General features: G+C 33.0%; 2 protein-coding genes across 3 annotated transcripts in view; one reads left to right on the top strand and one right to left on the bottom strand.

Annotated features, from left to right (window-relative positions):
• The window catches only part of LOC106460494 (F-box/LRR-repeat protein 16-like), a 47,419-nt gene that overhangs the window by 21,951 nt on the left and 757 nt on the right, over window positions 1–24,711 (top strand). Inside the window, exons 2-3 of one of the 2 annotated variants that reach the window (XM_022387242.1) lie at window positions 2,105–2,253; window positions 3,459–3,630. In XM_022387242.1, coding sequence (XP_022242950.1) covers window positions 2,105–2,253; window positions 3,459–3,607 — 298 coding nt within the window. In that variant the 3' untranslated portion in view covers window positions 3,608–3,630. Of the gene's footprint in view, window positions 1–2,104; window positions 2,254–3,458; window positions 3,994–24,711 lie in introns of those variants that run through there. The other variant, XM_013920199.2, reaches the window with a different exon arrangement.
• LOC106460496 (DNA-directed RNA polymerase III subunit RPC8-like) overlaps window positions 12,265–24,711 on the bottom strand; it is a 29,808-nt gene continuing 17,361 nt past the window's right edge. The window contains exons 6-8 of the mRNA XM_013920201.2: window positions 23,568–23,654; window positions 15,761–15,869; window positions 12,265–14,210 (exon numbers count right to left, since the gene is read on the bottom strand). Coding sequence (XP_013775655.1) covers window positions 14,163–14,210; window positions 15,761–15,869; window positions 23,568–23,654 — 244 coding nt within the window. The 3' untranslated portion in view covers window positions 12,265–14,162. The remainder of the gene's footprint in view (window positions 14,211–15,760; window positions 15,870–23,567; window positions 23,655–24,711) is intronic.

Below are 24,711 nucleotides of genomic sequence, written 5' to 3'. Positions count from 1 at the left end.
AGGGCAGCTAGTCATCACCACCCACCGCCAACTCTTGGGCTACTCTTTTACCAACGAATAGTGGGATTGACCGTCACATTATAACACCCCCACGGCTGAAAGGGCGAGCATGTTTGGTGGGATGCGGATTCGAACCCGCGACCCTCAGATTGCGAGTCGAGCGCCTTATCCACCTGGCCATGCCGGGCCTTCAGGATGTTATTCGCTCATCTAAAGAATCAAAGGACCCAATTCCTATGAATAAAAAGGTCAAAACACATTACTCCATATCCAGCGTCTGGAACTTTTGGAAAAACATAACCAGTGTCATGCACCTCATGTTTGTATGTTTTGTATTTTTTCCACTACAGTAAGTGCAAGAAAGGGTAAAACATATTCGTCAAACATTATCCTCTTAAAATCATTCATTGTCCCCCTCATGTATTTTAAATGGATCAAACAATGCTTTCCTATTTACATCTAAGATAAGAGGTTTCAAGACATGTTATCGGCTTTCAAACAACAACTTTGTAATGTAAATCATTTACAGAATTGATGGTAAAAAAGAGAATAATACGTTTCACAAATACTTTATATATTAATAACCATGGTTTTGCCAATAAAAGAATCATCAGGTACAGATTGAAATGGTTTGTAAACACGTTAATATATGTTTAACCAAGGAATTGAAGTAACTTTGAAATTCACCTTGAGATGACAAGTGAGGAGGAGCTTAAGTTGGTTTGGTCGTTTAGAGGTTTTTATGGATTTGTTTTTAGACTTCTATCTATTTCTAAGTTTCAGGGTACTTAGTTTTTTACCTTTTTCACAGACATGTAACTTTTTACAGTTTTTGTTTTTTTTTTGGATCAAATTGGTTTTTAGTTTCAATAACATGGGACGCAAAGATTGAACCCATTTTTCTTAATTTCCAGCTTCTAAGTTGCTCTTTAATTCTTGTTTCTATGGAACGTCCTGTTTGACCTATGTATACAGTATTGTAGCCTTGACACGTTAGTTGGTAAACACAACTGTTGCTCTAATTTTCGATTTTGTCTGTGTTGTTGCACTACATTTTGTCTAGACTGTTTATACCACCCTATTGAAACTAAACACCAATTTGATCCAGAAAAAAAAAAAACACTAAAATTTTACATACCTGTGAAAACGGTAAAATTAAATAGTTTGGAAATTTTAGAAATAAATCCAAAAAAAAAAGCTCTAAACGACCAAACCAACTTAAGCTCCTCCCCACTTGTTTCCAGGTTACTTCGATTAAACATATATAAATTTGTTTACAAACCATTTCAGTCTGTATCTGATGATGCCTTTACAAGCGAAACCATGGTCGTTAATAAAGTTAGCGTTTGTGAAACGTACAATTGTCTTAGTTTTCCCCGCTCAATTCTGTAATTATGGAGTTTCATTAAGTACCGACGATTTCAAGTATAAATCACATGTCATTCACTTGTTACAATTCAGAATTCTAACCACTACTGAAGGAGTGGTTCAGGTGAAACACAGTTTAACATCTGCTGCATTTTACAAGCTTGTCAAAGCATCTTTTCCTTTAGCCTGATATTGATGCTCATAGTTTTTAAAAGCTAATTAAAGAAACGCTTTATGATAACGACACTCCTGTTAGACGAGTGCCTACAAGTCGAAGAAAAGTTTGCTCTTACTCATTGTTTTGCAGACTAATTATAACATAACTACATCTCTACATTGGTAGACCTCACGTAATCGTGTGACACATCTCTTTTGCACATGCAAGTTAGTGATTTTCAGTTGTATGTGTGTTTGTCGGGGAGGTCCTAATAAAGTGACCAATCATTTTATATATATATAGTAAGTAACACTTATTTTGTAACATACTATTTAGTTATTTTATAAGAGGAGAATACAATATTAACACTTATCGATAGTGCATTTTCGTTATACTTAGAAAGCAAAACAATTCTGATGGTTTTTAGTAAGCACAGAGTAGTTGAAATTAAAAGAAAAAAGTTGCGCTTTAGTATTTTGTTTCTTCTGACATTCTTTTATCCCTTGTACTAATATAGCACAATCAATAGTCAGTTATTTATATATGTAATTCCTTGTTGACATTCCTTTTTTTTCATAGATGTATGCACATCACTGATATTGGGCTAGGCTATCTATCTACAATGGCTAACCTGTGCGCTCTTTACCTCCGATGGTGTTCACAGATTCGAGACTTTGGAATTCAACATCTTTGCAGTATGCGCCATCTACAAATACTGTCCCTTGCAGGTATAAAAGTTCTCTTTCATTTTGTCTGACATTGGTTAGAAAACTGGTATAGTAACTAGTTGGAGTCAATATTATAATGATCCATATAATTCATATAAACTTTTACTTGATAACAAATTACTCCAAGAAAAAAAAATCCGGTTCTTGGTTTTGTTACTGACTAATGACAATTAAGTAGCTCTAAACATCAACGACTTCCTAATCAAAAATTCCCTAGGAGGGAGGGGCATTAAAAAGGTTCGGTTATAAGTTTTTTATTACTCCATTTCTAAAATTGTATTTACTTATGGTTCGCAGACAAGCCTGAAATTATTTTACCCCTCTTCTGTTGTTCCGATCAGAAGTATGCTTGGGTTTCAAAGTTTACTATGAAAACTTAATAAGTACCAAAATACAATGTAGAATATGCACTCTATTTCTGCAATACATAGCTACTACATGAAATAATTGCACATGTCAACAACAAAAACATAATACCTAATCAATGTCTAAGTACAAAATTCCGTTATAACATGACGTTTTGGGACAACATGGGACCTATTGGTCTATCTTGGCTGTTCCATCCTCTAAACTACATTAAACCCATTAAATAATAAAATATCTTAAAGCTAGTTTTTATTATTCATATACTTATCAAGATTTCTCTTAAACTCACTTAAATTTACTGCCTCCACAACTTCTGAAGGCCAACCACACTGTTAGCAAAATAAAACTGTCTTAGCTGAAGATGATTTCTACCCTGCCAAAATGTATATTTGTGTCCTCTAGTCCTTCTATTATCACTGTTAAATATAAAAAAGATGATGCATCAACACTATCAATTCCCTTTACAATCTTAAACAGCTCAATCAGATCCCTCTAACTCTTCTTTTTTCATGAGAAAACAGTTTGCGAGATTTCAACCTATTTTCGTATGACAACTCCCCCATCCCAGGCACCATTCTAGTAACACTTTCCATCAATTCAATGTCTTTCCTGAGGTATGGAGCCCAAGACTGAACACAATATTCTAAATGTTATAAATAATATATCATGATAAATATTGGTAGCCATAAAATATATTATATTTAGAGGAATTCTATCGCATCCTACAGCTTCTCTCTCTTGTAGCTTCAGAAATCATGTTACATTTTTATAACCAAATATTTTACTGATGTGTTTGAAAACTCTAAACCTGACCTACGAAACTCTCGATACGTTTACAGGGTGCCCTCTAGTAACATCCGTTGGATTATCTTCAATTGTTCAGCTTCGCCATCTTCAGGAGCTTGAGCTAACCAACTGCCCAGGGACTTCGGTAGAATTGTTTGAATACCTACGCGAAAACCTTCCAAGCTGTATGATTATAGAATGATGATGACTTTTAATTGTCTATATGTGAGTGAGTTACGAATTTAATAATAGTGAACACCTTAAATATATTGCATTTATTTCGTTTATTCGATATGAATTTTTATTTTTTACAAATGCAGGCAAACTAGTCAATGATCGCATAGAATTTTTATAAGCCCATAGACAATGAATACAACGTATCTATGTGCTTAATTCTTTACTAGAAACCTCCGAGGCTTAAGTATAAATTTAAAATATATAAAAAATAACAGCAAATTACCTAATTATCATAAGCTGATTACTAAAACTGAAACCTACACTAGCAGCCCTTTGTAATTTTTAAGACAATATAACATAATTGCAGTTGATACATTAACTAACTGGTGAAAGGTAATGTAATTTAGTTAATAATCAGAACTAAGTTGTTCCTTAGTTTATTGCTTGGTGGATCTGAATTAATGGAAATGAATTTTGCTAATCACATAACATATTGCAAATTAACATACCAAATGTTTATACAATCTATTTAAAAAGGTAGTGATCATTAAGTAGAGATGAAAATTACATAACCACTTGATATATTTTATTATTTAGCTAATTCTGGTTGATAAACTGCTGGTAATTTAGCACAGATGAATGGATGTGCTGTTGAACAGTTCTTCGCAACTAAACTACTTCATAGCTGATCGTTTAGAACAGCCACAGGATAGCTGGTTGGTGGATATTTGATCAGATTACAAGAGCTAAAGTGATCCTCAGATGGTCACTTGGTTTTGATACATATTAGGTGTTCAGTTATTCATCTGATCTTGGATGATCATTTAATGCAAATTGCTTAAATGGATTAGTAATTTAGCTTGTCTATTCTTCTTAATAGATCTACAAGTTAGCTAATGAATAAATTGTAACTCCACACTACTGGTTGAAATTGACCATCAGAGTTACATACAAAAGGTATTGTTACATCTCTGGTCGTTAGTTAATTTTCCCTAAAAATTCTTTCCGAAGAAACTTTAGCGATACAAGTCCTTTCTTAAATAAAACTGGTTTATTCTTTCTGAATACAACTTTGCAATACACTTAATTTCCACACTCGCGCTATAACAAACGCTATAATTCACAACGAACGTCTCACGTACTCGACTCAACTGTCAATTACACATTGTTGCCGTAACTTCTTGGCGGCTTATATATACAAGACTACCGCATATCGAGTAGTCTCTCGAGACTTCAGGAAGGGACGTGAACGTTCGAAAATATGACGCGTTACTAGCGTCATGTGACCCCCGCTGTCGTAACAGCATGTTTGTAGTAGGCAATATGTGCCTGGTGTAATGTAAACTTCTTATACTGTAATATCTAACTTACACTTAGAAATTGCTAGTTCAGCAAGACCATGCATAAAATATTATAATAATGCAATCTTCACTTAACCAAGCTGTCAGAGATTTAATGTTCTATCATGTTAGCTGACTTGTGTGCAACTTAGTATGTGGTTAAATTTTTACTCCACATAGACTGAATTTTTTGTCACTTGACATTTTTGTACCATAAGTGGAATTAATGATGGTCAAGTTGGGAACATACTGTAGTTATATAATGTGTATTAGATGTTTCATGGCTTAAAAAATTTGCATTGCAAAATGTAGTATGGGGCTAATATTTCCGATATTGGCAAAAATCGCATCATTTTTTCACAAAACAACTTAAATCTTATGTTAGATCCATGATGTTATATGAACAGTTTTTAGAGTGAAAATATTTGTCCCAGAAGATACCTTCAGGTTTTTCTTCTTTGCATACTAGTATGAAATTCATGGTATTTTTACAGGTAGAGTTAAAAAAAAGTATAAATAAATCTTTTTAGAAATTCTAGACCATTATATACACATAAAAAAAATCAATGTAAGAATAATTATCAAATTAAAAATTATTTCAGAAACAAATCTCTTAAGCTAACAATCCTGGTCAGTGAGTGTTGCAGGTTATTTAATAAAACAACAAATTGGCAGTATTTGTTGTACGTGTTGAGATATAGATGTGATACTTGTCTTTCAATATATGTGCTAGTTTTAGTTTAAAAAAAAACTGTAGTCACAATAATATGTATTTGTTGTTTTAAGCTATTTAGTAATGCCTTCAGTACAGAAGATCATTGTTTAGAGAAGAAAAAAAAAGGTATTATTTAATACACTTTAGTTAATTTTGCCGGGTTTTCTCAGAGCCTTATTTCCCTGTGTAATGTTCTAACGGTTGGGAAAACTTCCATGTGTACAAGGAATGAAAATTATACAAAAATATCTAAGTAACAAGGTTCAATATCTGTTTCACATTCTACATGTATAATTTTATGTAGTTTTATCATCTACTCATAACTAAGGTAAACCAATTTTTGCTGTAAATATTTTTTTGCAGTATGTCATTGTGTTGTTTATTAAGGTGACATAGGTTATTGCATTTATTAACTTGTTCTACATTAACATACTAAACAGGCTGTTTCTTCAACCACATTTATTAAATATGCTTCAAAATTATTTTTGGTTAATTTATGTATACTCAGCCTTATTAAGGCAGGACATAAAATTGGTTACATAATTCTAAGTAAGATCAAACTGCTCATTGTGATTTTACTACAAAGGTTAAAGTATATTATTATACACTAATTGTGTAATTGAGATTAATGTGACAGCAGTCTCATAAACAAGTTTAACATCACTTCAAAACAACTGGTTCCTTATCTTAATTAAAAATATACATCCTGATTCATTAACCTGATCAACATGTTAACTATCGTGGCTCGTTTATTATTTACAGGGACGTAGTGATGGGGTGGGATGCTGTAACCCCCAGTACAAATTCAGCACAAATTCAATTTTCTGTGAATTCTGTCAGTAAAATTTTTAGAGAATTATCAGAATAAAAATAAATTATTTCTTGCTGTAACAAATTTTTAGGCAAACAATGAAAATGCCGAGAAAATTTTGGCACATGTTCAGCAAAAGGTGATACAATTCTTAATTTAATCATATGATGCACACTATTCTACCAATGGTTCTGAATGTTTTAGCACTTTATATTCATTCATTTTCACCATTTCTGTTTAAGAAATTCCAGAAATGCTGATTACCTTTTTTTAGTCAGAGCATGCTATCTTGTAAGCAAAATTTATTAATGCAACCCCCACCCCCTCCAATTTATAGGGACTTCACTTTGCCCCTTATTATATAACATGTATATCATGACAATTTAGTATTAAATAGTTAAAAGTCTGGGTACATAACAGAAAAAACACCCAAAAACTAAAGTTTAAAATCATAAATTAAAACTTGCCACATATTATGACACTATCTGTTGCCTTCCTCAGTGGTTACTTAATATTGTACATCAATACAGGTGATGAAGTACACTGATAGTAATAACATGCAATACTCTATTGGTCCAGTTGTAATAGTACTTCTATTCATTTGATTTTCATCTTCTAAGATACATCATCACTCATGAAAAATACATTGAAATGTTATATTTAGCTAAATGTTTTCTATTTTTTCACTCTTGTAAAGATGTGATATGCTAAAACCTGACACATTGGTAGAGCTGAACTTAATATTACTTTTATGCATGTACTTGATCATAATAAATTTGATGACATTAAACAGGAAGATTAATATATACTACTAATCCTATTTTCTGGTTGGATAGGATTTTTTGGGTGAACTAGAATACTGCTTAAAGCTATACAGGATTGATATATATTATAATTTCAATTTTGGTTAAACATATTTTAATTTAATCCTTTGTCTTACGGTGTCACCATGGTTGTTGTAAGCTGTGAGTTCTGGTTTCTTTTATTAGTTAATTTACTCTGATCAATAAGTTGTAAAATAGGGTATACATTATTTTTTAAAGCTCATTTTCTTTAAGATTAATCAATTCATTTGAGCAAAGATTTTGTGATCTTGTTATTAGACCGTAACTTTATGAGAAGTAGGGTGATGGGAATGAAAATCAAGATATTTTCTATATTCTCAGGTTTCTGCAATACTGTAGTAATTAAGGTTCTGTTTTATTTATTGTAATATCAAAGACTGTTAAGTTTTCGTTGAGATTCTCTTTCAGCTGTAAATTTAATACAATTATTTATACTACTGAGGTGGTTCATGAATTTTTCACTTGAGTTTTGTTTTTCAAGAATACTAAAAGTATTGTTCATATACCTTCTATAACTTTTAATTTTGTGACGAAAATATTTAATTTTCAAAGCTGCTGCAGTAGTTGAAAACTAGGAAGCTCATAACTGTACTGTGAATTGGTGGTGAAACAGAAAACGAGTATTGTAACAGCCTTAATAGAAATAATGGATATCCTATCCAATTTACTAAAAGAAACCAGAATTTACAGCTACAACAGCCATGGCGATTCCACAAATCAAAAGATTATCAGAGTAATTTAAAACATTTAATCAAAATTAACATTAGAACAGTTTAAATCAACCCTGCAAAAATGTAAGACCCTATCCAACCAGAAAATAGAACCAGGTAGTGTAAATGTATATAACATTTCCTGTGAAACAGATCATGAACCCTATTATGTTGTAACAGGCTGAATGTTAAGTACATATAAAAGACAACAACATAAAAATATTAAGTTTGGCTGTACTAACACTTCAGGTTTAGCAAATTGGATCTTTGCAAAAAAAATCATATTCTAAATTGGAAAAATACTAACATTTTATCCAAACATTATAAAAAATTTCAACATATTTTCATGAGTCATAGTGTATCCTAGAAAAATAAAATCATATGGACACAACTACTAGAACAACTGAACCTTAGAATATTACGTGTTATTACAGAAACTGTATTTAATCACCCACAATGATGTACAGTCTAATAGCCAATGAGAAAGACACTAGATATTGTCAAAATGTGTCAGATTTTAACTTCAACAGTTTTAACTTATGGTTTTAAACTTTACTTGTTGGAGTTTAAATAAAATGTTTAATCATGGTGATTTGTTCATAACCCAGGTTATCACTGGTAGACAATTAACTGTTCTTTACAGTATGTGTGTGTGTTATACTGACAGACTTATTTTATTTTCAACTTTACAAAGAAAAGTTGATCAGTATCATTAGTTTACTTATTCTTCCACGCAATCACTCGTCTTTAGTGTAACTAATTTAAGAACTTGTAAATTAGACTGCTTAACACGTGGAACACATTCTGGTCAAGTGTGACTTGTATATATAATTTTACCAGCTATTAATTCCTGAGTTTTGCTATGATTTTTTTCGCTCTCTAATTTTCTGATTTAAGATATAAATTAAGTTTTGGAGGTTGTTCAGAAAATTATTTTTGTTCACCAAATTATAACTGAAAACTAAGGGCATAGACCTATATTACGAAAGTATTAATGGAATACTGACAGCCATGTAGTTGTATTTTTACTCAAGCAAATTTGAGAAAAGCTATTTTCTGTAAACTTAATTTAAAATTGGGATGCTTTTCTATAAACTGAATTTATGGTCTGTGTTCAAAGCTGTACCACTGTAAAAATATTTAACATAACTCTAGAGAGTGGTTATGAATCTGTTTTAGATTGAAGCTTAGTACTAAATTATGCTACCTGCCTAAGGTTCATAAATCCATCAGAAACTTACAAGAGAGAGAGAGAGAAAAAGTGAAGGGCATGCCTAATACAAAAAATATGGCATTTACAATGACATGTTAAAATAAACAATTTACTTACCAGATAGTGAGAAACCTGCCCTTGCTTGATGTTACATAATTAACCTTGATGAAGAATTATACATTACAACTTTTACCAGTGGGTGTCATTGTACCCCTCACTTCCTATTATATTACAGTTATATATAGACACACACACAGAGTTTGGAAACAGTGATTGAGCATTAAGAATATCAAAGGACAAATACACACACATCCAACTTTCTAATAATGTATAAAGAAAATAATACACCATTCACATTACAGGAATGCCTGCAAATTTATAGTTTTCTCTCTTTCATATAAATGCTGTCACTAATTCACAGCATCTACATTGCTGTGAAATTGTCTTCATGTATCTTAGAATTACTTTCATTTTTTATGTAACTAAATGAATGAAAAAAAAGCACATCTGACGTAAGTACCACTTATGATATGCCACTCACTCAGATGTTAAATCAACCAGTTTTTTTGTCTTTTGTGTGTAAGTCACAAGAAATATAATAAGAACTGCTAGCTATGACATCCTATTTATCTAACTGAAACATATTAAAAAAGTTCAGTGATATTATCAGAATGCTATTCTTTCTCATCATCATTGTTTATATCTTCATTGCTATCCAGAATAAAACTTTATAAAACTAAAAAAAAAAAATCACATAACAGAAGAATAAATCTAAATTTATTTCCAATGTTAAATGTACTTTTCAGAATTTTTCTGAAAAAGTTGTTTCCAAGAAAGAACATAATAATACAAATTCTTTACAATTTTCCTTGGTTCCTTACTTCCAAACTTTACGAGTGATCAATTTAATAGATCATTTTATTCACCACCATAAATGTTGTCCCACTTCAGCCTTTTCTAACACTCTTAATAAATTACTAACGTTCTAGCAAGAAATGGAGGACTAAGAACTAATTTTTTAAAAATATGTAAATGTGTAAACTTGTGTTTATAGTAACTGAACCACTTTAAAAATACAAGTATCATAAATAACAACACAAATGAGTTCTGTAAAACAACTGAGTAATATATAGCTCTTAGTAATGTAGACTAGGCATGCATTTATTTTTCTATCTCCAGGGGACCATTTAAGTAATTAATGTATTATTATCTGTAAAAAGGTCAAACAAGGATGAGATTAAAATACTTCAAATACATAATTTTTTGCATGTCAAATTCATCTTAACTTTTAGTTTGATTTAAAGACATATGTAATATTTGTTGTATTCTTACTGGAAAGCTAAACAATGGGCTATCTGCAATCTCTCCACTGTGGGGGAATTGAACCTCAGATTTTAGCAATGTAAGTCCATAATCTTACTGCTAACCCATCAGGGGGCATAATATTTGTACGATAACATATTTAAAATTAAAGTATAAGCACAAATGTATTACATAATGTGCAACAAATTGTTGTTACTCAACATAACTAGTTGTTTGAAATCTCTACCTTGAACTTGATGCAGTTACTTTAAAGTCTTAGCCACTATGTCTAGTTATGTACAGTGCTCTAAGAATAATGTATTACTTGACACAAGCACTGACATCAACACACCTATTTCAGAACAGAGTACAACTTTAACTCTGTATATATTCTTGTGATAACTGCTCATGCATGTTTCACTGTTATTCAACTTTCTGTTGTAGCTAGACTATAATAAGATGAATGATGTTAGACTTTCTAGACATTTCAACACGATATCATCATAAGAACAGGTTAAATTTTCATGAAATGCTACTTAGGCTTCTTTAGAAAGAAAGAAAATAGAATTATATTATCTCAAAAATCTAAAAATGTTTTATGTTTTTACATGTTAACCAATCAATAAAACCTACCGCTACCGCCACAGCTACTTCTAAGTGCTATTCAAAAGTGAAAAGTGAATTTATATATAATCCCATATAATAACATGGTGTATATTACTCACTGTTCTTAAAACAGTGATTACACATGCATACTCAATAGAAAATAATGCATAATATGACTCTGAAAGATATAATAAAACCTCACTAGAACTTGTTATTACATCACAGTCCTCTATAGTTACAGCTGTTGTTTACTAGAGTTCTATCTCGTGTTCTTATACTGTATAGAATAGTACTTGTGTTTTGTATATACCCATTTGAAATTATACGTATATATGTATGTGTGTGTGTGTATATATATACACACACATATACATACCGTAGCTTTGTATAATATGTAGCTTGTTGTGTGAAAAATTCAATTAAACTATTCAAACACACGTGACTGAAAGTTATGGATTGCATCAGTTCACACATGAAAATGGTTGATTTGGTAATTAATGTGTGTATCAATATTAATCACCCACTATTAATTTCTCAGTGCTGTTTATAACAGGCCAAAATATATATATTATGTTAATTGTAACAGATAAAATACATTTTCCAATACATTCCTATTTTAAACTTTAACTTAGTGAATGTCTATTTAGTGACAATAACTTAAGTTGATTAGACCTTGAACAAACAGAAAAGAAAAAATAATAAAAGATGTAATAATAGCATCAGAAGCAAAATACTTAAGTTTGGACTTACTTGATGTTTCAATATCAAAAATGTTGTCCTAAAGCTTTAATGATATTTATCATAAATGTTTTAACTTAAAAAAAATATGTTTAACACCCAGTATGCAAGTTAGGGAAGAAATATGTTTGGTGGTTTGATCAAAAACAAAGCTTTCTGGTACTCTTTTATTCTTTATTCTGAATAAAGAGTTGAACTCCTTGCAAAACCTGAATTGCCCCATGGTCAAATTCACACTAGTCTCTAGACAATGAAAAAGTAAAGTACTACCTTAATCCAAAATCAACCCAAAAACTCAAGAGCTAGGTGTGCCTAATCTAACTTCACTACTGTTTGTAGCGGGAAATGGGGGCCACACTAGTGCCTCGATTATCAATGGTTCTTTCCTTTCCCCATATTTTCTCAAAACAATTGTGCCATTACAATTCTAGACAATAATTTACATGTTTTGGAAAAATTGTCACTCAGAAATTCATTTTGGTTGCAAAAGTTCAGGTGTTGCATGATATCTGGGGTTTTCGCGTTTACAATCTGGCATGTGTTCAAATCATAAGTCAGCCTGTTCAAGCCTAGCCTTACTTCTTTTATTTTTAGCTGTTAAGACAGGAATACAAAATATTTGTAGCTTGGTTAATTTTATTTGATTAGTGATTAAAAACATAATAAATAAAAACACATTAAGATTTCTTAAAGATTTCATTCAACTTCAGTTGTCGTCCGGTGGTTCTACGCTGCACGGTGTGCATCCTTTGTGTTGGGGTGTCGCACAGTTATGCATTGTCCTCTTCCTTCAGATAATTGGTATCTTCAGTCAGTTTTACCAAAGGCTTTTTCATAATATTTCCCAAGCATAGATTTGTGCTAATTTTTGACTTATTTTTCACAGGCATTGATAGGGTGCGAATGCACTTTCATGTCTATAGCAGAAAAAGTGCCAAAATTTAGGAGCTATTTATGTCTATATTATCAATTAAATTGAACTAAAATGGGAACAAGCAATCAAAAGAGGAAATATTATAGGAAAAAAAGTGGAATTGGACTCGTGTAACTCACGAAATTCAGAAAAATCAAGCGTAATTGAATGACACTTGGCTTTTATGATTATGATGACTTTTATAATGTTTCATGATTATGTGATTAAATGACAGTAAAAATATTATAATTTAAATATATTGAAAATTTTATTTAGATTAAACAATGGACTAACTAGTGAGATGCACTAGTGCCTCAATTATCTGCTGTTTCTGTTATCTGTGATTTTTTGCTTTCCCTGGACCAGCGTGGATAATTGAAGCACAATCACGATATCAACAACTACTTGATAGTATTGCCTGAATTTGATCCCATCCGTGTCTAAACACACATACTGATTGTATGAATTGAGAGAAAGAAGAGAAACAATATGGCATAAAATTAGTAAATCCTAGGAACAAAGTTCGATTTAGGACTCAAAGAACACAAAAACAGTTCTGGACTTCCAAGAGTCCAGAACTGTTCTAGATATGAGTTCTATTTTGTACAACCTGAATAAAATGGGAGAAATTACTAGATGCCATGACGAAATATTTAGTTGCCAAGGCAACTTGGCACCTGGGATTTGTTGAGGCCTGCTGTAACCATACAATAATAGACCCACAAGCAATTTAGTGCATACATAATTTTGAAAAAGTATTTCAAAAGTTGATGGGGTTTAGACCCCATTAGCAATTCTTTGGTCAATAAACATTCAATGTACTTGAATCATACGAATAGGAACCACACCACATAATACTTAAGTCTTAGGAAGAATTAGGTTCTGGTCTCTGTGATAAGGTCTTTATCAGATGAACTAATGAAAACTAAAGTTTAGAAACTGAAAAATTATCCATTTCAACACTATAAGCAACTGCAGCTCACAAGTGATTCTGATACAAATGTCTATTTTGCTTAAGATTATACAGAAATGAAGCTTAAAACAATGCGAATTTCAATATAATTCAACCATTTGTATTTCTTTATGTTAAAACGTTGTCTAATTTCTACACAGGAACACCACAGGAAATAGTATCTTAGTTTATAACTTTTTGTACCTGTGTTTTTCATTCTATTTTGAATATTTAATGTATTCAGACTAAAACATTTATGACTAAGGAATCAAACAGAATTTTATAACAAATTTTACACTACCTTAGATTTATTCAAAACCAACTGTTACAGTACCAAAATAGTCATTAAAAGACAACTATTTTTAGTACAAATGTATGTATCATCATGAACTTCAGAATCACAGCAAAGATATTCTGACCATCACCTGGGCTGTGCTAACTCCACCATGCCAATAACCCCAGTCCTGGCTCACTTATGGAACCCTGAACAAATAAACAATTTTTTTTTCTTGAGTTATGGGATTGCTACATTTCAGACAGTAAATTGGTGAAATTTAATGTTTTAAGCATTCCTTGCTGATAATGAATGATTTTTGGAATGTTGTCTAGTGCTGTGGTACACAAATTGTGGGAAGTGCTTCTTTGGAAGGTGGGTGGGGAAGGGGGGCATGCAACTATGATTATTAGAAGCATATAAATTATAAAAGTACAAATTTTAAAATAAAGAAGCTTTAAAAACTACTATACAAATATTACTATAACTACCATTGGAAAATGATATGTACAGTATATACACAAGTAGGTTATAAGAGGTGTGGGTGGGAGGGACACAACAAAATATCTATTTAGAGGGGAGGGAGCACCATAAAAAAATCTGCATATCACTGGTCTAGTGGAACGTTTTAGTATTGTAAATACATTATATGAAGAACACAAACCAGTAGAGGATCTTGAAGCCTTAAATTTTATAGGATATCGAAACTGAGTCTGAATACTTATTTCTTACAAAACGTGCATATTTTCACACATATATAAAAGTGAATGATAGTATTATATAATTGAAACACAGTACCAAAAAAACAACAACTAATATCTAGTGTGTTACCTAATCAAACTATTAAAATTTATAAATATTCTATTAATTTCACTCATCTCTATCCAAGGTGACTGAATTTTTTGAAATGTGAAAATGTATTTACACTAACACAGTTTTCAAATATGTACATTTTTATAGGTTAATTTTTTGTTTCATTATGCATTTAGGATTTTAAACCTATCAATAAAATTCTTTAACTTCCATATTTTATTTTATCACCAGTGGATGAATTGAGCTTGGTGTGAGATGTTATGAAGAATAAATTAGGTTTGAAGTCCTCCATTTGTTAGTTTTTTGTGATATTTTCTGTGAATATTGTTTTACATTTTATCTAATACTGCATTGTAAATTTAACTCAATGCTTATTCGTAGGTTGTTTTATTTAATGTACCATTTACATTAAACATTATTTAAATTATGTTACGCTTATTTAACAAATTTACTAAATATTTCATACTATTTCATCATTTTATGTTCACCCCCTGAATGTTGTGCCTTGTAATTTTCTTGACTTACCTCTGCTTTTACCTAAATAACTGCTACATTCTATATATGTAATCTATCAAGATTGTAAACAACAGGGAAAATATCTTGGAATTTAAACTTTACAGATAAATGGTTAAAAAAGAAATAACATAGCAGCTTATAAGTGTAGAGATAATTTATGTATTTTGTTGTTTCATAGTTTGTTTATCCTGGCAAAAAGTGTAACAATTACAAAACAAAGTGAAAGATGTAAAAAAAAAGACTGATCATATATGTAATTCAGTAACCTTTCTAAAGTTTATGGGAGAAACACTGTGTATCTGATCAACAAATTCACCTTTTATTTGGAAGTCACAAAAACAAGATTATTTTATAGTTAAAAATATAACTTATCAAAATAAAAATAAATTAAGTAATATTTTAAACACATTATTAGCTAATATATATATACCGTTAGTGAGTATGGTATCCGTTTTTCTTTTTCTTCGTTTTCTGATAAATCTCCCATTTCTGGTCCACTTGGAGAAGTATCAACAAAAGTCTCATCTACAACACGAAATCTGCAGAGATAACAGACATTTCAAGAGCCAAAATTATTGGGAAGTACGTTTATATACAAAATCTTCCTGATATGGATATTTTGAAAAGGTATATACATCATAATGCATACTGTTGCCACACACATTCATTTAAGGAAAAATAAAGTCAATAATTTCAATTTAAATTAGTTCCTCATAAGTTATTTATAGTTTATAAATTAAACGAAATATTCCAAAAGCAAGTACTATGAAAATGCAAAAATTGCATCAAAATATTAAATTGTTTTTTTTCCCTTATACAATACTTGTCAATATAACATGATACTTGCTTGTTAAATGTTCTTACATATGATACATAAAAAAATTTACTTAACTATCAATTTGGTATACTCAACCCGAATGGTACATTATGGGACACAGAGACTAAACAGTTGGGTCAGAAAACTTAAGGTTGAGGTATAACCATTCTTAACTTATAAACGTTGACAGTAACACTTACCTCTTATGCTGCTTCTCTTAACAACAAATGTTAACTTCTTATGTAAGTTAAAAAAAACACTGGATAATATGATAAGAATGATTTTAAGTGTTTTAACATACACATCAAATGGGCCCAGTGTTTCCAAAAATAATACAGACACCATCTACAGAAAATATTTCTTATACACAGATAATTTCCTAATATACCTCACAAGAATTCCACCAAATAAATGTTCCTGAAGTTCAACTACTTTTAATGTTAGGAAAAAGCTAAAAAAGACTGACTCAAGCAATGAGGACTTATAATCCATTCTGATTTACTAATTAACTTAAAAATTAAATCAAGAAGAGTAGGAACCTATTACAGGATAGAATAATAACAACTTGAAATTTTAGGATACAGGAACTGAACAAATAAACTACAAAATCCAAACTAGTCTACTTAAGTCAAAAATAAATCATTCTCAGGGACTTCCTACAAACCACAGCTAGAGGTAGAAATATATAAACAGCACATTAGTACATAGTTATGTTTTACGAAACATTCAAAAAACTAATTTGCTAATATAGTAGCAAAATAAAAAATGTTGAATTTTCAAACTATTTGTGTATAGGCCTAAAAATGGGTGTTTTTCCAAGATGCAAATTAAGTACTGCAATGGCAAAATGTTCTTAAGAAATGTATGCAGAGATAGTTGAACAAGACTAACAGAAGAAAAGACTGTCAGATTGATCCAGTTGTTTGATTTTGAAATAAAGAAAATACTTTACTCAAAAATGGCTTGTATATTAAAACTCTTTTGGGACTGATGACTGGCTTCCCTGGTTTATGAAAATAGCAACTTAATATCAAACTCCACTGGATGTGGCAATTTGATCCTTAGTATTAGATTTTCTTGGATCTATATTGACATTCTAACAGTACTTCCAAGAAGACTAGTCTTATCATCAAAGAAAAGGAAAATCTGTCTTTTGTGTCTGTCTCTACACATGTCGAGAATGCCAGATGTGACTGGCAACTTACAGAAACAGACATATCTGCACTAGTACTAGAGCAGAGAAATGTTATGGAAATGGGAAAGTCTAGATTTTTTTGTAGTTTTGAATTTCTTGAAAATACTGCAGCAAGTGGGGTTTGGTGATTGTAGCTATCTTTTTGGAATGGCAAAAAAGTTAAAAACAACATATATATAAACATGTAAGAAATACATCAAAATTATCTTGTGAACATAACATTTTGTAGTATAACACGGAAAGAAAGGTAAAGTAAAATATATTACACATGGTACACAGTGTAAAAGTGTTATTTATAGCAGCAACTTTTTTTTTTTTATCAAGCGTAACAAAAAAAATGTAATAGTTTCTTTCAGTTTCTTTATCAGCTGTTTCATTCAAGGCTCCTAGGAATTTCCCAAATGTTCAACTTATATATAATAATTCCTACGCTATTTCTAAACTTGAAATAATCACAATAACAAAAAATGGCTACATCATACTCTGTGAATTATTTTATGTAGAATCCCATCATGAAGTAGTTCAATGATGTGATTGTACGCTTGCTAGGCTGGATAAAGTATTTAAATTTTGGTGTAAATAATAAAATGTATTAAAATTAGTAAAACTGTGTGTCTCTAAGACTTGCATGCCACTAGCCTTTAGACATAGACAATTCCCACCTAAACTCACGAGATTTCTCTTGAATTGCACTAATGCATAATGACACATTGTTGAGACCCAGAGAAAATGCTGGTTCCCCATCTGTCCTGTTTCAGGCTGAACATTTTTTACTGGAGACAATGCAATGGTGACTGTATATACCTATTTTGAAAAGTCAGCAAGCATGAGCCAGGGAGTGGCTTTTTCCATGATAGTCCATTGGAATAGGTACGGTCTGGATCAGATAGTAGATATATATCAGAATATACTACAAGGATACCTCAAGTGGTATTTAAGAACTCCCCAGCTCAACAGTGGTCATATATGGAATAAGGGCAGATGGTATGAGTGTCTTCCGTTATACTGACTCCATATGAAAATTTGGGTAAAGTGTACCTAGGGAGGCACCACCAGCCACCTGGAAGGATCCTGGAAGCAAATGCTAGAAACCAAAAGGGAATGTGCTCACCAGTCTAAAGATGATGGGTAGATTGTAGGACAGCAAAAGGAAGTGGGCAATGACCCTCGGGAGACAAGACAGGCAGATGGCGAAGAAGTTACGTGAACTATTCTACATGTCAGCTTGAATGATCTTGTCTTGCAGTCATCAGAAACAAGCAGTGAAAGAGTGATGAATCTGATGGGATGAAATGCAAACCACCTGTGAGCAACAACCTCCAATGAGGAGGAGACCAACAATCAATTTGGCAGACTGTACCAATAAAGGCAGAAGAAAATTTGTCCCTGGAGGAGGAGGAAGCCCAGGAAATATAGAGTGGAAGACAGAAACCTCAAAAGCGAGAGGATGAGCTAAGTAGCAACAAACAAGGAAGAAAAGTCTGTCTAGGTCTGAATGACCATACAAGAATGAAACAGAAGGATGAGAGAAAGAAGAAGCTTATAAGGTCTACTCCACTAGTGGATGAAGATTGAGGGAGGATGAATGACCATAGAAGAATGAAACAGAAGGACAAGAGAAAGAATAAGGTTATAAGGTCTACTCCACTAGTGGATGGAGACTGAGGGAGAACCAGTCTGGAGAAATTAAGAATATGAGGATGATTGAAAGGGTATGGGATGAGTTATTAGTTTGAACAACGGCAACCACATGCAAGAAGAAAGAGAAATATGTCTGAAGAGAAGGTGGTAGAAATTACAGGTTGCCAATGGCTTGAATGAGCATGGGTAAGTGTGCAGGATGACAGTGAGGTCCTGGTCAGGTATGGGAATGCTGTGAGTGTGTCTATGGATAAGTAAGGACCAGAACAAGGTGGAGAGAACAGTAAAGGAAACACCTTGCAGTACTGAGCAGACAAAATGGTCAAAACAAGGCCGCCTGATAACTGGCAAAGATGGAGGCAGCTGAACCCTGTAGAAAAGCCTGGTAAATGGAAGGAAGATGTCCAATGGTAGAACAATTAGGAGGAAGGTAGTGACAGATTGCCCAATATTGAAAGCCATGCTCCCCATGCAGGGAGAAAGACTAGGTAGAATGATACTTGAAATGGGAAATGAAAGCATTTCCAGATGGGAAAGTCCAGTTCAATGGGTGATGGTCCAAACTAATCCAAACATAAAGATGGAAGAACATGCTCCACGATGGAAAGGATGTGGGAAATGTTGAAGCAATAGAATGTATAACTGATAGGGGAAAAGGGGTTGGATTGTCAGGTGGCACAGAAGAGGGAACCAAGGTTAAGCTAGCCAGAGGGGTACCCCCAAGAGAAAAAGACAGTGTCTCCAGTCAAAGCCAGGAAGCAAGGTAAAGGCTGGAAAGGTAGGATAGCATTAGGACAAGTATAAAACTAGACCAGGCAGAAGGCAGTGACAGCCAGAGCCAAGGGATGGAGAACAGATGATCAGAAGAGAGAAAGCATGAAAGAGAGAGGTTGACTAGGCAATGATGAGTGGAATCCCTAAGATAACATCCCCCAATTCATTGGGGGAGAAGAAACATTCTGCAGGCAGAACCTGGTCCCACGAAGAGAGGCAGTCCACAACCTGGTTCATAGTACCTGGTACATGGCAGGCAAGGAAACCAACCTGTGTAGAATTGGTCCAAGAAAAAAGTCCAGGGTTTGAAAGCAAGGGGTTCTGGATCAATTCCTCCAATGCAGTAAATTGATGAAAGCTAAGGAGTTGTTGGAATGGAACATAACAAATGATTCACTAGGAGAAGTAATGATAGTCTACTATAAGTTTGAGCACATGGATATGAAGAGAGGATGTTCAGGGATGCTCCCCGACAAGAGGGGAAGCATAGGTGAAGAGGAGTATGACCAGTATGGGACAAGATAATGGAAAACAGAGGGTGATATTGGATTGATCCAGCCACCCAAACAAATACTATAATAGAGGAAGGGGAGGAAAACCATTGAGGTCAAAGGATCCTTGTGAGGTGTACCTCGGGTCACACAAGGACCAACAAATGAAGTACATGTGTGTGTGACCAAATGGGATAAGCCGTCTCCATGAAGCTGTGGTCACAAAACACTAAACCTCACACATAGAATGAGTAGGGTAGGCATGAATCCTGGTGACTTGCAGGAAGATGGTAGAAGATTGTTCCCAGCAGAGAATGTGGTGAAAAACACTCCCCACCCCTGATGAATAAATATTGAGTGTGAGTGAGGAATTGGTGATGAACACAGCTTCAAAGAGATATTGGACATAGGCAGGAGCAGAAGGAGAAAGAAATCAAGATGAGGACATAAAGGAGAAGGGAATGGGAGAGAAGGGTAAAACATAGAAAACCCCTGTGTGGATTAAAAAGGGTGACCACAGGAGCTCATACTATAATAGCCAGACACCTGCAGGACATGACAGAAATGTCACTGATGAGCTCAACGAGTTTGACACTGGGTAGAAGAGGAAGTTGGGAATTAAAAGATAGGGAACTCGTGACTAAGAGGAGGTACATATGTGGAGGTAAGGTTGGGTACAGTGTTGAAACAACTTGCTAAAGTGAAGACTGATGATGGGCAGCATCAGCCTGTGATTCAATCAAATCAGAAATAGCAACAAACTTCAGTGTAAAGAAAGGGGCAGGAATTGAAGAAGGGAAGAAAGAAGTCAAATTTGATATAGAAGAGTATTCCTTCCCAACAATCCCCAGGAACAAGGAGGCAAGTGAGAAGGGAATGATAAAAGTGGAAAGGCTCATGTAGATGAGTGAAGGGAATGAGAATCACCTGCAAATTTCATTGGGGCACTGTGGAGTGCCTCAGACTGGAGGTGTAGAGAGGAGAGGTAAAGATGTGTGGTAGAAAAGTATCAGGTAAAGACAGGAGTAGTAGGTACTGGAGGGTGAAATGAATGTCAACATTCAACTCCCCCCACTGCACTCATACAGGTAAGAGCAATCCCAAATGTGAAAATCATAAAAGGGGATTGAGAAAGACTAAAATTGAGGAAATAAGGATAAGATTGATGGGAAGGGTAAGGCTTGATGTTGTGGAAAAGTAAGTGGTCCAAGAATGGTAAAAGAAATGAATTAGGTTAGGATTAAGAAGTAAGGAAAAGAATATAATACGTGAGAAATAAAAGAAATGGTGCATACTTGAAAAATAAAGGCCAAAAAATGCAAGAAAGTTGAAGTTTCTCTTCCGCAGGAAGAGAAGTTCCCAAAGTCTAAGTAGGTTTGTCCTCCACATTCACCCCTCAAATGAGGGGAAGAGATGCCTGAAGAAGGGACTGGGGCTGTAGTTCCTGGCAGCATAAGGGAACCCACTACCCTATTCCCAATGGCTACCATGTCATCCCAGGGAATGTGCCTCTATAAGCCATAATTATTATTCAACCTGTGTGAGGAAATTAGTCCTTCACACAAGTAGTAGTAGATGTTACAATAAGTTAAAGAACAAAAATTAGGAAAGTAAGTGCCCTAAATATTGCAAATCTCTTTAAATTGGCAAAAAACAAAACAAAAACATCTGATGTATTCAGTGTCAAAGAATAGAATGAAGATCACGGGTGCCAAATTATAGATGGAGCTAGTGTGCAGGGAGCCTGTGTTGCTCTCCTGTTGGTGAAGGGCTTTTTCTGCATAATAATGTCATTATTCATTAGTGCAATTCACGAGAAATTTTGGGAGTTACCTCAAGGCTAGTGGCATGCAAATATCTAAGGCAAATGCATGAGGAAGATAGCTTTCTATGTGAAGGTGTGTGTATTACCAAGGAGACTGTTATTATGTGATTAATTAATCATATTTTCACCTGTGCTATGATGTGCAGTAAAGATGTACAATTGTTATTATCAGTTTGAGATATAGTAAATTATATAGCTGTGCAATTTGCTCAATTACTTATGAGCACTAATCAAAATTACAATTAAATTGACTGTCATGAAAATAATCAACTAAATTAGGGTTTCTTATCATTACTGTTTTCCATTATTCCAATTACCTAGTAATTGAAATATTGCTATTATGTTTGTATGTTGTTAAGCACAGAGCTACCTAATGAGTCATCTGCTCTGCCAAAGTTTACTCTCATAAGTTGTTTTTTTAAACTTCAACTTTGGTCATGGTGGGGAGGAGTAGTGCTTTGAGGTCTTGGGTTTGATTCCCACTGCCACTAAACATGCTTACCCTGTCCTTGTTATGGCAAAACTATTACGTCTAGCTGATACTGTCACTAATTTTGAACTGTTGATTAGAGAGAAGATAACTGGCTGGAAGCACCGATCATGATTTTATTTATTTTTTACTGTATTCCTCAAACAATTAATAAATACCACAGACTTAAATAACTGTTTCATTTCACTAATGCCAGGACTAGTACGTAATGTTAAATCTACGAGAAATAAAGTAAGCATTTTGGTCCAGTGTTCATTACTGCACTTCACATTTTTACTTTTTGCAACTGCTTTCCTTAGCAGCAAATATTGGCAAAATACAGGTTATTCTGAAAGCCATTTGAAAGCAGATTTTACACCTGTGACAACCAAACTTTGCAAAAGTATACACACTGAAGTTTTCTCTTCACATTCCCACCACTTAGAAAAAGATTACCAATATTATTTTTTTACTGAACAAATATTAAAGGTTCTGAAAATTTTGAAATTTTTTGGAACTGGATGTAGCCTAAAGTCAAAAGTAAGCAAAGCTGATTAAATGAAGTTTTGCAGATCTGTTCTAGAGTTGTATAAGGTTCAGGATGAAGCAAAATATTTGCAATATTTAATTCTGGAAAAAAGTAATAAACATACATATTTTGTGCATAATGAACAAACTACGTAAACATAAAACACTACAACAGTTTTGTTTCTTTTCTCCTCCCTTTTTCTATTTTGGGGTACAAAACTACCAATTTATTTAATGTATTATGTTATAAAGATTTACTTCATGGTATATGCACATACTTTCCCTTCCCTTACCTTCAGGCCCTACCTGGCTCTACTTAAGTTATATATTTAATAATAATAATAAAAAATTTAAGTCCTGAATAAATCTGACACAATGGAATTGTAAACCTAAGTCCAGAGAACACAAGAATCGAGGACACTTATAAAGAATAATGTATAATATGTAAATTTTTATACATCCAAAAAATACATTTACATTATAAAAAAAATACTGACCTGATTGCTTCACCAGGGTCCATAAACATGTCATGTTTTCCATCATCCGTTTGGTACTCCCAGATCCATACTTGCTCCGTCTCATCACTGTGTTACCAACTATTAAGTATTTTACTAACTTGTATATTGTAAGATCAGAATTGATTGTAAATGTGTGAATAAAAATCTCCACACTGTACAATTTCAAAAATTTTATAGAGAAATGTTAACAGGTGCAGTAATGATATAAGTATCAGTGTGTTGACTTTATACAGTAGAGCTGGACAAGTATAAATGATGACCCATGTGCAGTAATTACATAGATTAGTGTCATGTAAACTAATCAGTTAATTAAAATTATGATTAAATCAGGTACTCGAAATCAGTGTTTCTGATTATTACTACTTTCAATGGTTCCAACAAATATCCAATTAATCAAAATATTGCCACCAAACTTGTTCACCCCGTCTTTGTTATGGCAAAGTTATTAATGCTATCTGCCACTATCACCAATATTTAAGTGTTGACTAGCATCAACCACCAAACTTTTGTTTTGCTTGCTTGTATGCATACTGGTTTGAGAAACACTATACCAATTAATTGATTGGAACTGATTAATGGGGCCATTGATTAATCAGTTAGCAAGTTCCACTAACTGGCAAGCTCTACCTTACAGCTCCTTTTTCCACTGTATAGTCTTCTGTGTGATTGTCTTAGTTATGGACTATTGCCAGGGGGTAATACAGAAAATTAATTTGGACAGTGGTAATCAAGCATAAATGAGGCAAGTTTCTGTGCAATGGAAACTTTCTGAGGATTTGAGATGGGGATTGTATGGGGCACTTGAAGCAAAAAAAAAGTAGATACTTTTAAATATAATATTTATGTGGATTTTTGAGCAAAAATTGAAATAATTTTCATTTATGGGGTTTTGAGTCTGTTTTACTTCACTCTATAGTGCATTAGGCCTCTATGTACACAAATTCTCTTTTCAATTTCACCTCTGGTGAAAAGAAGAAAGACATCTTTAACACACACACACACACACACATATATATATATATATATATATATATATATATAATTATTTTTATTTATTTATTATTTATTTACTTTAGTTTGTTTTCTCGTCGTACGTTACTTTACTTATAGAGACTAGTTAGTT

The sequence above is a fragment of the Limulus polyphemus genome, unplaced genomic scaffold (assembly GCF_000517525.1).
Source record: "Limulus polyphemus unplaced genomic scaffold, Limulus_polyphemus-2.1.2 Scaffold781, whole genome shotgun sequence".
Taxonomy (NCBI): Eukaryota; Metazoa; Arthropoda; class Merostomata; order Xiphosura; family Limulidae; genus Limulus; species Limulus polyphemus.
Note: the sequence above shows the minus strand (reverse complement) of the source record. Positions and strands in the feature narration are given on the sequence as shown.